Below are 18,347 nucleotides of genomic sequence, written 5' to 3' on the forward strand. Positions count from 1 at the left end.
TCCTTCTCAAGCAAATATGCCTGCCATTACCTCATCCATGCTTTCTACTCTCGTCCTCGCCATTCCTCTGCTCTTCCCCTCGAGCACCGCTGCCGCCGCAGTCGTCAAGAAAGATGTGTCCTCAGCAGTTGTAGTGGCTGCCGAAGCAGCCCTCGTAGACGCAGCCGTCACCTTCACCTCATTCCCCAGCCGCTCTGAGTGCCTGTCCAACCAGAGCGGAACCCGATACGCGAACCCCGATGCCGGCTGTTACCATTTGCCCGGGCAGTCCATGGATGTTAATGGCATAGCTGGTGGTTGCCGTGGTATGTATCGTGATCTCCCCACTGTTGACATAAAGCCATGCACAGCTGACGTGCCATGCTCAATGCAGTCTTCATCTATCAATCCGAAAACTGCGATGGTGGCGAACGGCAGGTCGGTTCCGGAGAGATTTGTGTGGATATCTCGAGCTTCAATACTATCAAGGTATTCTGTGGTTAAGCGGAAATAGCTCTAGGAGAGTTGTCGAGGTTGCATCCCGAGGATCTCAAATGAGATTTGAGGTGGAAGTGAGGTCTGGTTTTGTGCTGTCGTTTCCTTAATCACTGCATTCAACATGCTACTCTGATATTTGTACCGAGAAAAGACCAGTGTAGGTAGCTAGGCCAATGAAGCTGCATCGCGCTGATGAACGTACTCTTAATAACTTATGTACCCGTGAAAATGCAGTGTAGTCGAAGCGTGCATAAGTCGGCTGCCCCGTAATACTGTCTTCAAGGCTCTTGCTCATCCATTGCTTCTAGCCGCGTGCGGACCATGTTAGGATTCGAGTGTCCTTGTTCGTCGGTCCAGCATTTCAACACTTCTTCGCGCATAATCCTGCGTGGAGCTCTCTTGCCTGTGAAAAGTTCGAATTGAGCGAAACCTTGTTCAGGCAACAGATCAAGGCCATCCAAACAGATCCATGATGCTGACGCTTCTTCGCGAACTTGTCTTGTCAGTGGCGTATTGAGCGTTCGGTAAGCTAGTTCTATCACTACACCTCCAGAGGGAGACTGCATCCATTGAGTGGGTAGCGTAAAGTCAGGCGATGGTTCGTCACCTACGGGATGCGTAGGTATGCATGATACAATGACTGTCGGTGCGCGGAGATCTTTTGGCCAGGGATCGGTCCTTGACTCAAGTATGCGAAACGTGGGTTGAGATCCCTGGACGAACGATGGGAAGAGCTTCGCCGCCGATGGGCTTGCAGCTAATGCGGAGAAGTAGCTGACTAGCTTTTGTGCGTTCGTGATTGTTCGGTTGAAGATCACGATGTTCTTGATGCCAAGCTGTAGCATGGCATAGATTGCCGCCCTAGCCATACCTCCTGACCCAATGACCAGGCTGGAAGTGGTCGTTGGCCGCACAGCATTAGCGGGAGACAGACCTCTTCGTATGCAAGATCGGATGCCTATCCAATCTGTGTTGTCGCCAAATAGCGCTTTGACAGGTCCGGATTGGTTCCGTTCCTGGTAGAGCTCAACCCCATCCGCATCGGGAATGCTGCCATCGTCGTTGAGGTGACGAATTGGGAGAAGCGTGTTGACTGCTCCAATCGCTCGAGCGTGACGACTTAGCGAGTGTGAGAGAACAACCGCATCCACTTTGAATGGCTGGCTGACTGCAGTGCCGCCAAAGTTTGGCCGTCGTATCAGCTCCCGTATGTTTTCGTCCAGTGTCGCAGTTTGGAGGCGGTCAAAGTGGTGAGGCATACCACACGCTCGATATGCCGCATTGTGCATAGCTGGGCTAAGACTGTATCCCGCTGCGGCACCGATGATGTAAAACTCCATAGGGTCGTATGTAAATGAAGCATATAGGATATGTGTAGCTTCTGTCACAGTAAGCCATGAAGTTTCTGGGTTTCTTTGTGCTCTGGTCTCAAAATCTGCGCTCTTTCGTAGCTTTTCTGGTATTACAGGAGTCAGAACCTGGTTGAAGCAAGCAGAACGGCGGCCAGCGCGTCCGGTGTTATAACATATTATGGGTATTCTCGGTGACTTGGCGTATATAGTGTTGCGGAATGACTGAATGGCGGCGTTATCGTCCATGAAGTTCGCTGGCCTGGTAAAGCGTACCAGGCTGCAGCCCAATCGCATTGCTGTATCGTATTTTTCGAGCCAGAATACATCGTACCAGTCCATGGCTGCGTGAAGATGGCCTATTATCTTGGTTGAGCCCCTCGACGCAACGATTGCGCGGATCAGTTCCTCGTCCATGGTAAGATCTACAGTGGCGAACTCAGGTGCCATTCGTAGACCGTACCACAAGTTTGCCAGGTAGGACGTTGTGGAATGGCTTGAATGTGCTGAAGGCGGCATCGTGTGAAACATTATCGGAGTCACGGTACTCCTCCGCACTCTGAATATACTCTTGCTTATGTTCTCCGCGTGATCCGCTGTAAGCTGTGCGGGTTCAACGACTATCTCGAATGCGTCACAGCCAAATTCCAGCTCTTCAATGTCGACTTCTTCAGGCGTAAGATCTGATAGTTCAACCTGAACGGCGCATGTGTAATTTCTAAGCTCCAAATCGACATACGATAAAGGGAAGTGACCAGGGTCGAGCGTGGGCGCGTCACTCTTGATCTTTCTGCGGGTATTCGTGGGAGATAGGATAAGTGCCAAAAACTTGAAGAATGTTCTTTCCGCTCGTTTTAGCGTCAGGAATGCTGGCACAGAGGGCTGATGTGCAGGTGCAACCGAGAGGTGGGCTGCGTTCGTTTCGGATATGTTGTAGAACTCGTAGTTCGAGCATCGCCGGAAAACCGGAGTGCTGAGAGCAAGCAACTCTCGAACTTTGGATTCGTCCGTGTCTAAGTATTCGCGTACACTGCGCACGTCTCGTGTAATGTGTATCACTGGGTGCGATGCAGAGAATTCATGCAGTAGAGCTTGGCTACTGCTATCCAGCGGAAATCCTCCGTTGCAGACGATAATGGCGCCTCTGCTGTGGTTTTGTAGTGTGTCGCGTAGGATCTCCTCCTGCCGAAGGCCACGGTTCGAAGATCCGAACTGTTTGCGATACGCAGCGGTCGAGAAGCCTGTTGCGGTGTGGAAGACACTCTCCATGTCGATGACCCTTCGCTGGCAGGCTACTGAAGCCATCATTGCCAATGTTGCTTTGCCTGTGCCATGCATGCCAATGAGCACGATAGATGCCCGGGAATCAAACATTCTTCGGCACTCGTACTGTGTGGGTGCTGGTGTTGACCTTGCCGAATTCGGTAGACTTCGCTGTTTGGACGCCGGCGGAGATGGTGTTGGGAGCGAAGCTCGCCCGTCCATCGCTCCGGTTTCCTTGTTCATTGCCGCAAATGAACGCTTCGCACCAACCCTCATGAACGCCATTGTTTACGGGACTTGGAATTTGGGAATTGTAGTTCCAAAGTGTCAACAACATGAAGCAGAACATGGTGCTGCAGTTGGCAGCGACGAGTGCCTTAGCGAAACACGTGATAGCGATGAGCCCCGCTTTTCCACGGGGATAAAACTTTATCCTGGTGCGCAGACGCTTCCCCGGCTTTCTCCAGTGCCTCACTAGGTAAGCTCGATGGCTTCTTTAGCAAGATGCTCGACCACCCCATATCTGGGTGATCACCAATCTGCTCTTTCGGCAAGGCTCTATGAGGCGCTTTCGTGTTTCTTGTGCGACGGCAAACGATCGCTGTCGAACCCATGTCTTTGCAAACCCAGGAGAAACGCCGCCAGATCACACAAGACATACCGGTAAAACGGTTTCGGGTATCAAGAGCTTGCGATCAGTGTCGCAATGCCCGCGAGAAATGTGACGCGAACCAGCCCAGCTGCTCTCCCTGTCTGGACGCCAAGCGCACGTGTACATACACGTCAAACCCGAAGAAGCGAGGGCTCCAGCCCGGCTACATACGCAGTCTTGAAATGACACTGGCCTTCATTTTCCAGCAGCACGCTGAGATTGAGACTTCAGTACACGAGCAACTGGCCCAGGAGAATACGGTCTTGCTAGCGAGGGGTACTAAGGACTCGAATCGTTTACACAAGAGCTGGACCAAGAGCAGATTTTGTCGAGATGTTACCAAAGCATTGTCCGGAGAGCAGATAGGAGCAAGCGAGGACAGGCCGCCAAGTTCAGACGAAGATAGCGAGGTGGACACCGAAGATGCCACGCTTCTCCAGATGACACCTAAAGCTCAGTCTCAGCATTCGGTACTAGCCCTGATTGACTATCTTGATGAGTACTGACTTATGCAGATATCATGGCAAAGTGGTACGAACTACGCGATGCGCCCACCTCCATTGCCGGATCTTCATTCTCCGTGTCTGCAACAATCTACAAGCTCTTCTCCCCTTACCCCCCTGCCCACAGACTGCTGGAGGTTGATCGAGGTATACTGCACGTATACACAATGCTGGCTGCCCATTGCGGACAAGCTTGAGATTCTCAAGCTATCGTATTCTTATGCGGAACAAGGTTTGGCTCTGTCAAGCGATATGTCCAACTCGGGAAGTTATGCAGAGATGTGGAGTGTATTTGCAGTCGGCTCTACGCATGACGACGTGAGTCTGGCAGGAGATAGCTACCATCCATGGCCGTCCGGAAGACTTTACGACATCGCGAGGCAACTTATCCCCAATGAGCTAGGCAAATTCGAACTAGGTCACGTCAAGGCCCTTCTCAATCTAGCGTTGTTCAACATCCATGGGAAATTGTTCGATGCTGCCTGGCATCTTGTCGGCGGTGCTTTACGATTAGCCCTCATGCTTTCAGAATCGCCAGATGCTGTTACACTTCGGCTCAAGCATGTTATCTCGAGTTGTTTTGTGCTCGACAGCCTCTTGGCCTTACATCTCAAGCGGCGCCCGTACCTCGACAGGGCCGATCTTTCGTGGATGGGCAAGATAGAGGAAGATGGAATGGAAGAATGGCAGCCATGGATTGGGCATCTCAATCTTGGTCCATCACGTCTGTCAAACTCTCCGACACTCGCTTTGAGCACTTTCAATGCTCTCATGGAACTGGTTGACATTCTCCGATGTACGTCTATGGAGCGGACAGCGCCAAACTTTCTACATGAGATGATTGGTCGACTTGAGATGTGGAAGTCAGCGTTACCACCAAAACTCGATTACATTCGGAAAGATCCACCTTCTACACCACCGACCCCACCTGCATTGCTTCTCCGATTCACTTATCTCGTCACTGCGTTTACTCTCGTTCCATCTCAGGCATGGCTTCAGCAGATCTTGGACATGTTGAACATTCTACAACAGCAGCTTGGGGTCACAAGAATGCCAGCTGTTATCACCTGCTTATTACAAAGTATCAAGAGAAGCACCAATAGTCTGACTCTGGATCAACCAACACATACACGAATTCACGAGTTATTTGCTGCTCTTGGCCATTCATCACAAGAGACTTCGGAGAGAGCATCATCGGGTTTGCGATCGATATCGGTCACTTTAAGAGACGCGTCTTCGGAAGATTCTGGAACCGTTCAGACCTCTCCGCAGTCTCTCGTCTCACAACATAGCGGTCCGTTCACCGATCGGTACCAGCAACCGCCCAACCAGTCTACTATGGTCCATCCAGATATGAACGTTAGCCATGCAGGCCACAGTCTTCAACCATTCGAACCCAATCTATTCGATTTCGGAATGGCCGGCCCGATCTTCGACCCTCATGATCCTTATAATGCTTTAGTCTCGGGTGATTTGGGAAGTTTCCTCGACGACTTCGCTTCAAAGCATGGTGCCAAGAAATTACAAAACCAACCGCAGTTTATGGAGAACCTCGGATTTTCATCGGAAGTAAGCATGGCCGATCTATTGGCGGCTGATACTGGACGTTTCATGCCTACTGCATCGAACCTAGGCGTAGATAACAGCGAGGAATCTCCTCAATTCCCGCTCAATACTTTCTACGATGCTGGTTGAGCGCGACTGAAGGCTCTTGAGCTCAAAAAGAAGGCAAGGCCTCGCTATCCAAGAAGTCCAGATTAGCAGAGTCAAGACGTGCGCCTTCATCATTCTGGGCGTCGCATTTAGGAACGATGCTTAATTGTTGGGTATCTTCTACATATAGACTGTCAAAGGATAAAAAGCACGGGAAATTGAACAAGAAAACCAAGTCAGCTTCCACCTCATAGCCGCGCATACTCGGCTTGTCCCACGTTGCTTACTTCGTTTCGCGGTCTCTCCATAGATGCCAATGCATCATACACCGCACCCGTACCAAGCTGCAAATCATGGCACATGGCATGCCACGCGGCCGCAGCGCGCTGTGCCAGTTCTTCAACGACCCCCTTATCCTCTCTGTTCATGACTCGATTGAACAACTCCATGCTGACCCAGCCCTCAAATCCAATGTCCTTGATGATGGCACGTGTGACATCTTTCACGGGCAAGTACGCTCCACGACTAGTCTCGCCATAAAACAGCCTGCAGTTTCTGCTCCAAGACATGCGAGCGGGCTGTTCGGCGTTGTAGAAGGGATGACCGGGAAGCAACGGTCGTGCGAGACGCTCGGCGTCGACGATCTGGATGAAAAATATCTTCTCTTTGTGGGGTTTAATCTGGGCAACCAGTCGTTGTGTCGATTCGCGAACTGCCTGATCAGCTCCTACGACCTTTCCAGATTCGGCGGTAGGGTCCGCATATATTCTGCCCAAGATGTTGAAGCTGTCCAGGCAGATGCCAAAGTTTGTTCGATCAACCCGTTGTACGATATCCCAGCATACTTCCCATTTGTCAACGTGTGTTCCCCAGCTCAGGCTTTCGTATGCGAATCGGATGATTGGTGTTTGTTGCAGTCCAAGGTCTGCAATCTCTTGGAGATCACTGACGATGAGGTCTGTATCGGAGGATGTCTGGTTGGGTGGTAGGAATGATGAAGGGACTTGGACTATGTCTGTTCGGAGGACATGCGCTAGTCGCATCCAAAGCTTCATCTCTTCGACCCGCTCAGCGTGTCGCGTCCTGTCCAAGAGACCCTCGTAGTGCATGAAAGGCTGCAGACATATGATCTCCAGGCCCAGGGAAGAGCAAAGCTCGTAGACCGAGGCAGCGCCTGCGAGCAGGTCGGATGGCTTGTCGGACCCGGCGTGATCGACTAGGTCCTCGTAGAAGAGCTCGATGCCTTCTAGTCCATGTTTTGCCGCCATGGAGAGTTTGTGTTCGAGGCTGTGGCCAGCGTAGCATCGGCCTAGCGACATGGAGGAGATACCTGGGCGGCACGGCATGATGTTGATAGAAGATAGAAGATAGAAATAGAGGCGTATGTAATATGTAGTATGGGATTGTGAAGGTGGAACTACAGAGTGAATACTGAGAGGCTAGCAGTCAAACTTGTGAAGCTGATAAGACATCTATAAGCAGCTGGCGTACATTCAAGGCCGTTCATAACCCACCGATATCCTGATCAACGCATCCTGCACGACCGTTTCCTACCATGCACATACGCATTGAACCTTCCCCGTCCAATCACGCTCAATGAGCACTTGTCGCTCGTCTTCCCGGAATAATGTTGGAAAATGAAACACACACCTTACGCAACCATGATGTGCCGTGGCAAGCAGTAGGCAAGCCCAGCCTGGTGACATCTTGGTGGTACAGATGGGGGTTCGGCGCTAGCCGGCCGGAAAAGAGCTCACACCCGTGCCCAGGTGCATCGCGCCACTTCGGTCATCGGTTCCCGATCGAAAAATGGGCCGTATCACTCTTGCATCTCCAAGCCAAGGCGCGCTATGGGAAAACACATGAGAGGTATTCTATGACAGCTTTCTAAACGTTCTAGTGAGCCACACGCTGTGATAATCCACAGTCTCGTACCAGCAGCTAGACGTTATTGCTGCATAAGGCCGTAGAAGCGCAGCGGGCAGTTTTGGACGCCGGTGGTTTTTCGCAAGTATCCATGCATGGATATCATCGGTTGGTTGACGTCTGTACGACCACTCTGTCAATAAGAAAGATCCGACACTTCTAGTGACCCGGGCGTGCGAAACTGTCCGGCTGTGTAATTTAAGCACCTGCAGTAATGCATCATCAACGGCCAGCGCGAAAGCAGAGTCCGCACCGACCTGACAGCTGAGCTAGAGGCGCTTGCTCTTCTACGCGACCACGTGCTCGGGGTCAAATGCCCGTGGAGAAAGCGTTCATCCTGCCGGTAACGATTAGCGGTTTCGAGCCGACGTAGCCGATACGTGTGAAGGCGTTGTCTCTCACGTCGCGGAAGGCCAAACCGCCCTCTATGCTGTAGGGGCTATGACGTCATTGGGATCGCTTATTGGACTTGAGGTCCGCGATCAAATCGCCCTGAGTCATATCGAAACTTATACTGGTGACCTGAGTGATAAGGTCCTGAGCGGTGCAAGTCACGAAGAATCTAGTCATGAAGGCGGGTATCAAAGAACTCTCATGTGATGCACATTGATCATGATACATTCATTTGCACGCGACTACGAGTGCGTGTTACTACATAACACTCAAGCCATCTCAGTGTGCTCATCTGCTCTTGCCTTCTCATCCCTGATCGTCAAGTTCACTTCCTCATTCTCCTTCATCCTGTCCACAAGAATACCATGTGCCTTGAAAGCGGGCTTGATGGTGAAGAGCTCGTCCATGCGCTCAAGTGGGACTCCCTTTGTCTCGGGTATCAGGAAGAAGACAAAGGGTATAGAGAGCAGCATGAGGCATGCGAAGAACATGTATACTCCGTAGCCCATGGAGGCAAACATCTGGGGTGTGAAACGAGAGATGATGAAGTTCCAGAACCAGTTGTTTGCTGCGGCGAATGCTTGACCCAAGGAACGCGTCTGCTGGCTGTACATCTCGGAGTTGATGACCCAGGGAGTGCCGTTCCATGAAGGGGTGTAGAAGGCGGTCCACAGGTAGAAGAAGAAGACTGCGCTGATACCGCCGGAGGAGAGTTCGCCCGAAGCGTTCTTGTTGTTCGTTGGATCGGCGATCTTGATGTAGGCAGCGATGTACCACATGCACAGAGATCCACCTGGTTAAGTAGTCAGTATATGTTGCGCATCTTGTTGGGAGATTGAAGGCTTACCCAGAGCGCCGAACATGAGAAGCTTAGTGCGGCCGAGGCGATCGATGAGCCAGATGAGCCAGACAAAAGTCAGAACACACTTGACGACACCGAAGATACCAGTGGTGAGGAAGCCTTCTGTAACACCAAGACTCTTGAAGACAGTCGGAGAGTAGTAGTTGATTGCGTTGATACCTTCAAAATGTCAGTCTGTGTCTCATGCAGCTTGTACATTGACATGCTTACCAGATCCGTTCTGCCAGAGGAAAAGCATGCCGCCGAGGAAGATGCGGTATTGCACCTTGCGTTGTTTAAGCGCAAGGAACGGCTTCCAGAATCCAGGTCCGACAGTGATTCTGTCATGTTCGACCTGAGCATCTATGGCATCGAGCTCCTCCATAATATATGTGTGGTCTTGGGGAAGGTTACGGATCCAGCATAGATCCTTCAGTGCTTGTTCGCGCTTTCCCTTGGTCAGGCACCATCGAGGTGATTCCGGCATCCAGAAGGCGCCAAGCAAGAGGCAGCCGGCAGGAATGAGTTGCACAGCGAACGGAATGATCCATTGCTTGTGGGAAGGCTCCATCGTCTCCTGAAGACCGTAGTTGATCCAGCTATGAGTGTGTTAGTACGCGTTACTCTCGAACAGAATCCAGGTTGCATGACTTACAATCCAACGAGACCTCCCATTTGCCAGCCGAGCTCGTAGATACCGACCAGACGTCCACGCACAGCTGGTGGTGATAATTCGGAGATGTAGATAGGAACCATGTTGCTGCATCCACCAACTCCCAGACCTGCTAGTACACGACCACCAATGATCAAACCGAGGCCTCGGTCGCCATTGGCACCCAGCATCATGCCAGCACCCAAAATGAACTGGGTATGTCAGTATTTGCTCCAGTATATCTGTAAAGTACTCGGGTGACTCACAATGAGTACCCAGAGAATGAGCGACTTCCTCCTGCCAATGTAGTGACTGGACGCATACGCTCCAAAAGCTCCGAAGAATGCACCAGCTTGGTACACAGAGACGATGTTAGCCTTCGTCAGATTCAACTCGGCGGGGTCCATCTCCGCAAAACGGAATTCCTCAACGAAGGATGGAAGGGCCAAAGTCGTGCCAATGAAGGCACTGTCGTAGCCGATCATGCATGCTGCCCATGATGCAATACATGCTGCTGTGTAGACTCTCCAGTTGTAGACCGCCTTTGGTGTCGGTCGATCTTCGACGATGGTAAGGAGACCCATGTTGAGGTGGTAACTCGATGTGCCTTGGGGAATCCAAAGTTGATGGACTCAGATGACACCGATGAAGGTTGCTAGCCAGACAGGTAGGCGTAGCTTGGGCGAGATGAGGAGTACTTCAATGGACGAAGATCGGCCTACACCTATATATCCCGACCGAGAGGAACCCGGCAACGTGCTGTTTTGCGGAGTATGTGGAGAAAACGCCACAAACCCCATGGAGATGAGCTATGAAGGTGTCAAGCAGTCGCGCGTGTGCTCATTGGCCGTCCAGTTCGCAGAAAGGTTGATGCTGACCTTGGCCCGGAAGAATCGCTAAGCACCCCCAGGAAGAATTGAACATTGTGCGATTGCGGAGAGGAACCATGCTCTCGCCGACCCCAGACCGTTCCTAGGGACCTGGATTTTCGCGCCGGTCATGCCTAGTTGGGAAGTGAAGGAATTACCCACAGGGTTGGTGATGCTGCAGGGCCCGGAAACGCATTTACACGCGAGGTTTAGTGGCCGGGGCATCTTCGCTGATTGGAAGAAGGACGCAGCTGTCAGTCGCACACCGGACCGTCGCATAGCCTGCACGCGCTTGACTCGCGTCTCCTCCACGCGCGACATGACTTTTTCCGGTCCCCAACGCGTTGAATCTGGGGTATCGGCGCATGCGTTGGACGTAATCATGGAGCGCTTGTCTTCTACCCCGAATACCCGCTTTCCGAGGATTCAATATCTGCAAGAGCATCAGGCGTCACCAGAACGGCAAACCTCCCCAAACTTCATCCTCGTCTCCTAAGCACACGACATTCACACCCACCATGTCTACCGAAACCAGCATACCAGAAGTCTCGCAAACCGAGCGCCATGGCTACCTCTTTGGTCACCCGATCGCCCACTCAATGTCGCCTTTACTACACAAGACCGTGTACGACAACCTTGGATTGAACTGGGCTCAATACCCTCTGGAGTCAAGAGACATGAGTCTGTTCCTGCAATTGATCAAGCATCCTCAATTCTACGGTATGCGCAATACATCAAGCAACCATATTGGTAAATATGACTAACAACAGTGTAGGCGCCTCGGTCACAATGCCCCACAAGGTCGCCATACTAAAACATCTGGACGGCCTCACGGAAGAGGGAAGGGATGTCGGCGCAGTCAACACACTCTTCATCCAACAAGACGCTTCGGGAAACCGATTATACATGGGCACCAATACCGACGTCATAGGGATAAGAGATGCTTTCGCATACAACGTGGAACCAGCGAAGTTTGAGAACAGACCTGCGTTAGTGATCGGTGGAGGCGGCGCAGCGAGAAGCGCCGTGTATGCGCTGAGGAAGTGGATGAAGGCCAGTGCCATATATCTTGTGAGTGACCAGACAAACGCATTGCTGAAAGCTGGAAGTTGGTGCTGACAATACCACTCTAGGTCAACAGAGATCCCACAGAAGTCGCAGCCGTAATCGAAGAGTGCACAGCCCGCGGCTACGGCGACTCCCTTGTCCACGTCTCCTCCGTCTCACAAGCACAAAGCCTCGAAGGTGTCGGTGCGATCGTAGCCTGCGTACCGAACTTCACACCCGTCACACCTGCCGAAATCGAGGCGCGGCAAGTCCTTGAATGCTTCCTTGCGAAGTCGCATAAGGGAGCTTTGTTGGAGATGTGCTACCACCCCACGACGTGGACGGAGATTGCGGAGGTAGGAAAACAAAATGATTGGCAGATTGTGCTAGGTACAGAGGCATTGATATATCAGGGTCTGGAACAAGACCGGTATTGGACGGGGAAGGCAGTGGCCGATTTACCAGTGGTGCAGGTGCAGGAGGCTATTGCTAGGAAGTTGAATGAGGCAAGGTTGTAGAAGTTAATGGAATTGGACATACACACATGACATGCAAGGCGCAAGTGAATATGCGAGTTGTGAGTTAATTTGGAAAAGGTACAATTGCAAATCGCTAAGCTCCAGGCCGCGAGTAGTCTAGGTTGCGTACCCGCCGCCATACCTCGCGGACTGTCCTCTCTTGACTCTGTCGACCTGTCTCCGCGGGGGATGGTCCTGCTGGTCTGTAGTCCAATATTAGCATAAGCATCGTTTTGATTTACTGCAACGATGGCTTACCTGATAGCCAAATATAACCGGCTTCCCAACCTCACTTCCTCTATAGGCGCGCCAGCCCAGTCCTCTGGTGGATTTGCTGTAGTCACTAAACCCCCTGCTTCTTGTAATATAGCAATGCCAGCCGCGACATCCCACTCCCAACAGCCTCCCTCCCACCAGATATCAAACGAGCCCATAGCAACATATGCCAAATCGAGTGTCGCACTCCCCAAACTTCTGACTCCATGTACCATACCTCCTCTTCCCTGCCTTCCCCCAATTTCGGCTGCCATGTTGACAAAGCTTTCAATCTTGCGATGCATGTTGCCATCCGGCGTATCCCTCCTATCTTTACCCCATTCACATGAAAAGACACACCCGCTAGGCGCTTTCTCTGGCATAGGTGGTATTGGGTTGCGGACGAGTGGGAGGCGTTGCGTTTCGTTGAAGAAGGCGCCGCGGCCGGCGCAGGAAGAGAAAAATTGGTTCGTGAACGGCGCGTATATGACGCCAATGAGTGGTTTGGACTTGTAGATGAAGGCGATGCTGACGCAGAACATGGGGAAGAGGTGGATATAGTTTACAGTTCCGTCGAGCGGGTCGACACACCATGTTGGAGCGTTGTCGATTAGGTAGTCGCGTGATGAGCCTTTGCTGTAGGATTCTTCGCCGACGAATCTACTGAATGTCAACGTGCGCAATTAGACGGGTTCAAAGTCAAGGACATACTTGTGCTGAGGGTACTTGTCAGCTATCGCCTTCTTGATAAACGCTTCAACATCTTCATCCGTCTCCGTGACTAGGTCGACAGCATTCTCCTTCTGAACATGTTCATCCTGTCCTGTCGCATTCCCACCCTCTATCCGCAGTTGCGCAGCATCCATAAGCATCTTGCCGGCCTGCCGGCCTAGCTGCACGGCAAACGCATAGATCTCATCTAGCTCTTCTCTTGATATTTCCATCATGTTGATCGCGGGTATTGTGTACATGGTAGGCAGATGTTTGGCTACGAAGAAACGCCATGGCGACCGACACGCGCCAGAACGAATCGCGTCCCAAAACCTCCGTCTGGAACCGTACCGGCTAGAAGCGGAAAGCGACCTGATAGCTGTATGTAGGGAAGTGGGACGTCATGCTCGCAACTGAGGGCAAGAGGGCCGATCGTTAGGGGTGGGGGTAAGGACTTTTCCCCTTCCCTACGTTCCGACAGCCATCGGAACCTCGGAATGAAGCATGTCAAGGTGGGCCTACCCACGCGACGCGACAGACACACCCGTGGACCTTCCCGTCGTTGTCATAGACGCATAACACCAGCACATCTCGACAGTTTCCACGACCGGGACGATCAAGTCTTTCTAGGTCAACAAATATCTCCTTAGCGCATATATCCCCCATCCAACAGCCCAAAATGCCCAAATCCATCCTCCTAATAAACGGCCCAAACCTCAACCTCCTCGGCACGCGCGAACCCACAATCTACGGCTCCACATCCCTCTCCGACGTAATCACCTCCGCGCGCACCCAATGTACCGCGCAATCTACAAACTTCGCTCACATCCAATCGAACCACGAAGGCGTTCTTGTCGATCGCATACATGAGGCACGCGGCAATGTCGACTTCATCGTCATAAATCCAGGCGCTTTCACACATACGAGCGTGGCGTTGCGAGATGCATTGGCGGGTGTGGAGATACCTTTTGTCGAGATACACATCAGTAATGTGCATAGGAGGGAAGCGTTTAGACATCATAGTTATCTGAGCGATAAGGCCGAGGCTGTTATATGTGGATTGGGGGTGTATGGGTATGAGGCTGCTATTGAGTTTGCGGTGAGGTATCTTCGGGAGAAGGATGAGAAGGCAGCAAAGCTGTAGATAATCGCATATGGAAGACCGTTGCGGTGCAATAATGGTTGATTATTAATGTTAGGTAGTCTCAGATCGAGTGTCTGGCCTACCAGTTCAATCGTGCGTTCTAGTAAAGCCCTTCTTGATATCCTGTCGCGCCTCGAGGTACGTTTGCAAAGCTGTAATAGCTGGCAACAGAAGCATGACCACGCTCAAAGTCTGGCCAAACCCCCAGACATTCTCTTCGTCATCTTGCAGTCCGCAAAACTGATCCGGATCCTCTGGCCTTGCGAATTTCTGCGTGAGTACCAAGATAGCGGACAGTATAGCGAGTAGAATCTGAACTACGAACGTGATCGCTGGGTTGAGGAAGAGGTAGTATATGCACTGAAAGCCGAGCCGCGCTGGGGAAAGCGCTCGAAGCGAGAGGCCCCTCTGCTTTTGTGTCGAATCTGTAAAACGGCGTACGAGGGCTTGTAGTGACCTCTCCGAAGATGACGATGACGGTGATTCCAGTCCTCTTCCCTCTGGGTCGTACAGAATGCACACCAATGCTGTTGAGAAGCCGACGAGAATGAGGAATAGAGGGACAAGAAATGAAAGCCTCTGTACACGACTTCGTACCATAGATGTGCCATCGTCGCCTTCAACGAGGATCGGCGGCATGGCGATCGCGGCAATCATGGAGGTGAGTAAGAAAACAGCGAAGAATACGACGAGTGTGAGGCGGATTTTCGCAATGAGCTTGTACTTGCGGAAGTATTTGCGGAGCGTTATCAGGGCGGCGAGGTGAGAGGAGGAGGATAGCGCACACACGTAGAGGATAAGAACGAAGTGGGAGCCTTGCACTCGGAAAGAGCCTTGAGCTACCTGGTTGTATTCTGTCAGCATATTGTATCTCACTGGGAGACCGAGCGTACTTTGATCCATCCGCTCAGAAGTACAGCATAGCCCGTGATGAGTTGTTGATCACCGAACCCGATGATGAGTGGGTCAAGAAACGGTCGCCACGCATAGTGCTTCTTCCATTCATTCTCCAGAAAACGCTCGCGGATGTACGTGAGCGGCGCTCTAGGCGTGAAGTGACCTTTCGTATCGAAGGCTTGATCGAGAAGCATAGCGAGAATGGACGCGAACGTGGTCATGAAGCTTGCAATGACAAAAGACAAGACGACCTGAAGTATTGTTAGCTTGAGCCTAGACAGCATGATTTGGAGTGCTTACACCGACACCAGCAATGTCTGGCTCTGCTCCATTGGCACAATTTCCATCCCAGGTCGCAATACTATCGAATGTGACCCATGGAGGTGCCATACACTGACCGGAAGTTTACAGCTGGACTTGCAGTGATCTGAGAGCCGGGACCACAGTGATATAAGGTTATGCAAATCGCCCAAACAGGGCATTGCGAGACGCCTTGAAAAATGCTAGTGATAGATGTATGCGAAGATGGAGGGCGTGATGTAGGTGAGGAGAAGGCGGTGAGAGTGTGAGAGAGGGACCGATGTGCCTGAGGTGACCTGGAAGTACTAGTTTCCAAGGTCGCCGGCATTGCACGTGTCATCCCGAGGCAAGCGTAGGGGAGGAAAGAGCTATCACCGAAGCTCGCGTTGAACGCAGCCTGAGACACCCTGGGACAACAAAAAATCCACGTATTGAGCGCAGATCCTGCGTAGGATGGCTGGTATAGGCCGTCCGCTGGGTATCACATTCTATCTATAGAACCTACTTCACTTTTGTTTGCTCTTCGCCTTTACACGAGCAGCCAGCTTCTTGATGTCGTCCTCACCATCTGCAGCATCTTGCTTAGATTTCTTCGTCTCTCGTTGATGATCTGGCTCGTTTTCGTCCTTGCCTTGCTTTCGCTTCTTGCGGCCCTCTTCTAGCAGCGCCTTCATAGCAGACGTCTCCTTGAACCTGGGGTTTGTGGGATCGATGGCAAACTCGTGGCTCTGGTATAGCTTGGCGAAACGGGGATCGGTGGTATCGATCTGGAAGTTGTCCTCTATGATGGGAGCGTTCTTCTTCGCCTTCTTGCCCTTCTTCTTAGCCTTCTCCGACTTGACGATCTCGTTCATGTCAAAGTGACGCAGCTTTGAATCGTCTTCATCTGCCATGAGTAGTTCCAGGTTCGCTCGCTCAGCTGCCGCAGCCTGGGCCTTCTCCTCTTGCTCCGCCTTCTTCTTGGCCTTCTCAGACTTCTTCGACTTGGGCTTGGAGGCTTTCGAGGCTTCTTCAGGATCAGAAGCAAAGAAAGGATCGTTGAACGGATCGTCATCGTCCGCAGCCGCTGGCGCATCGGCCTCCTGCTCGACTGGTGCGTCGGGATCGCGTCCAGCCTTCTTGGCTTCCCATCTCTCTTTACGTTTCGCCTTCCTTTCTTTCTCCTTTCGGACGTACCTCTCCATCGTAGTCTCTTGCAATGGGATGTCATTTTCGAACACGTCACCGTTGCCAGCTCCGCTAGAAAGGCCTCCCGTGAAGGTGATCTGCATCTCGCTATCCGGCTTTGGGAAGTCGCGATCCCGTTTCGCAGACGCCTTCTTCTTCGTTTTCGAAGATTTTCCGGGTGCCTCCAGTCCCAGGGCCGCTCTGAGACTTGCGGCTTTGTCCATCTTTGCTGCTTCTTCCTCATCCTCGGACGACGACTGGTCAGAGCCCAAGTATGCTTGCAGCTCGTTCTCGTCAATCTCCTTGCGCGAGAAAGCACGCTTTTGTACCTCCTTCCGTGTCGCATCATCGGCATCCCAGGTCAGCTTGACCTTTGAGTGTGTGAGCGCATCCGTGGAGAACTCATTAGGTTTGTAACCGTCCGGCAGCTTTGCGCATTCGTCGTGGGGATCTTGGTCGAAGGTTGTGCCGTCGGGGACGAATCGCAGGTCGAAGAAGTTGGCGCTCGTCAGATACTCGCGGCCATCGAGGTTGTCGTAGATGGACTTTGCGACGTTCGCGGAAGAGCATGTGATGACGGCATAGTAGTAGCGTAACCGGTCAAGTTGGTAGGCTCGCAACTTGGTGGAGTCGAACTCTTCGCCTGTCTCATCTCCTTGTAACTCTTCCCCGTTTTGTTCCTCGTCGTCCACCTCAGAAGCGTCGGAGTCGTCATCAAGCGCGCTGATGTTGTTCTTGTCTTTGTTGGACGTCGAAGCGAAAATCTCACGAGGAGGTCCTTCGATTTCTTCCCGTTGCAGTCGCTCCATACCAAACTCGCTAGGGTATATGACGACGTTGAGAATGCGTCCATCAGCCGGGACGAAGGAGTTTGCTACGGCCATGATGTCGGTGGCCCGTATGTTATCCCAGTCCATGTTCACGGCAGCCAGTCGTGCCGAGATGTCGCCCGTCGGGACTTCGTTGTCGTCACCGGCAAGCTCGGTCTGTTCCTCCAGCTCAGCTTCATCCTCTTCGTCGCTCGAGCTTTCGTCCGATGAAGACTCTAGTCCACCGTCTCGGATAGGGTCGAAGCCTTGCTGCTCCACCCTCTGCATCTCCTTCTTGACCGCCTTGTCTCGCTTCTTGTCGGCCGGGCGTACTAGCTCGGGCTCGTCTTCGGCTTCATCTTCGTCTTCGTCGTCTTTGTCGTCGCTATCGGCGTCGTATAACCGGTCAATGGCCTTTTTGCCAGCCTTCTTGTCCACCTTGCGGCCGTATTTGTCGACCGTGGCCTTGTTGTAGAAGTCGGGGTCGCTTTTCAATCGCGAGAATCGCGGGTCAAGCTTGGTCTTGGTGTGCTTCTTCGACGGGAGTCTGAATTTTGGGTCGGTTTCGAAATTTGCGAATCGCGAGTCGTCTAGATAGGTTTTAGCACATCGCTCAGCCGTCGCGTGAATAGCCACCTACCCTTAGGCGCGCTGGCCTTTGCGCCCTTTACGGGTATCGTCTGTCGCTTGGGAAGAGGCATGGTGGGATGCGCGTGTCGGTGTAAGCGGTGGGCAGGCGCGCGGCGCGGAATTGCAGCTGTGGAACTCGAACTTTTTCTGCCGGGCGGTGGCAGATCGGCGGCGAAGAGCGTGCATTGGATACCGCCGCGGAGGTCGTCGCACGCACGGGCAGGGATTCGGCAGCCCGATCTGGGGAAGCTTTAGCTGCGTCACCCTCGAGAGGGGAAATACATCACACGA

The 18,347-nt window shown here is 52.3% G+C and overlaps 8 protein-coding genes across 8 annotated transcripts; 2 read left to right on the plus strand and 6 right to left on the minus strand.

Annotated features, from left to right (window-relative positions):
* Positions 1–755: 755 nt before the first annotated feature.
* Positions 756–3,332, minus strand: J4E83_001091 (uncharacterized protein; the record flags this gene model as incomplete). The annotated part of the gene is made up of 1 exon (XM_049328048.1): positions 756–3,332. One exon carries the CDS (start codon positions 3,330–3,332, stop codon positions 756–758), a length of 2,577 nt encoding a protein of 858 aa, XP_049192566.1.
* Positions 3,333–3,701: 369 nt separating this feature from the next.
* Positions 3,702–4,247, plus strand: J4E83_001092 (uncharacterized protein; the record flags this gene model as incomplete). The annotated part of the gene is made up of 1 exon (XM_049328049.1): positions 3,702–4,247. One exon carries the CDS (start codon positions 3,702–3,704, stop codon positions 4,245–4,247), a length of 546 nt encoding a protein of 181 aa, XP_049192567.1.
* A 1,898-nt stretch (positions 4,248–6,145) lies between these two features.
* Positions 6,146–7,243, minus strand: QA4 (3-dehydroshikimate dehydratase; the record flags this gene model as incomplete). Its single annotated transcript, XM_049328050.1, has 1 exon — positions 6,146–7,243. The coding sequence occupies one exon, from the start codon at positions 7,241–7,243 to the stop codon at positions 6,146–6,148; it is 1,098 nt and encodes a 365-aa protein (XP_049192568.1).
* A 1,242-nt stretch (positions 7,244–8,485) lies between these two features.
* Positions 8,486–10,293, minus strand: J4E83_001094 (uncharacterized protein; the record flags this gene model as incomplete). The annotated part of the gene is made up of 5 exons (XM_049328051.1): positions 8,486–9,009; positions 9,064–9,237; positions 9,289–9,656; positions 9,713–9,921; positions 9,976–10,293. The coding sequence occupies 5 exons, from the start codon at positions 10,291–10,293 to the stop codon at positions 8,486–8,488; spliced, it is 1,593 nt and encodes a 530-aa protein (XP_049192569.1).
* Positions 10,294–11,096: 803 nt separating this feature from the next.
* QA3 (Quinate dehydrogenase) lies at positions 11,097–12,143 on the plus strand (the record flags this gene model as incomplete). The annotated part of the gene is made up of 3 exons (XM_049328052.1): positions 11,097–11,298; positions 11,354–11,649; positions 11,712–12,143. 3 exons carry the CDS (start codon positions 11,097–11,099, stop codon positions 12,141–12,143), a joined length of 930 nt encoding a protein of 309 aa, XP_049192570.1.
* A 94-nt stretch (positions 12,144–12,237) lies between these two features.
* Positions 12,238–13,345, minus strand: J4E83_001096 (uncharacterized protein; the record flags this gene model as incomplete). The annotated part of the gene is made up of 3 exons (XM_049328053.1): positions 12,238–12,346; positions 12,402–13,058; positions 13,110–13,345. 3 exons carry the CDS (start codon positions 13,343–13,345, stop codon positions 12,238–12,240), a joined length of 1,002 nt encoding a protein of 333 aa, XP_049192571.1.
* A 995-nt stretch (positions 13,346–14,340) lies between these two features.
* Positions 14,341–15,540, minus strand: J4E83_001097 (uncharacterized protein; the record flags this gene model as incomplete). The annotated part of the gene is made up of 3 exons (XM_049328054.1): positions 14,341–15,096; positions 15,147–15,401; positions 15,451–15,540. The coding sequence occupies 3 exons, from the start codon at positions 15,538–15,540 to the stop codon at positions 14,341–14,343; spliced, it is 1,101 nt and encodes a 366-aa protein (XP_049192572.1).
* Positions 15,541–15,956: 416 nt separating this feature from the next.
* On the minus strand, positions 15,957–18,127 carry J4E83_001098 (uncharacterized protein; the record flags this gene model as incomplete). Its single annotated transcript, XM_049328055.1, has 2 exons — positions 15,957–18,016; positions 18,067–18,127. The coding sequence occupies 2 exons, from the start codon at positions 18,125–18,127 to the stop codon at positions 15,957–15,959; spliced, it is 2,121 nt and encodes a 706-aa protein (XP_049192573.1).
* Positions 18,128–18,347: the final 220 nt, after the last annotated feature.

This window comes from Alternaria metachromatica (assembly GCF_023757995.1).
Source record: "Alternaria metachromatica strain BMP 0045 chromosome Unknown scaffold_2, whole genome shotgun sequence".
NCBI lineage: Eukaryota > Fungi > Ascomycota > Dothideomycetes > Pleosporales > Pleosporaceae > Alternaria > Alternaria metachromatica.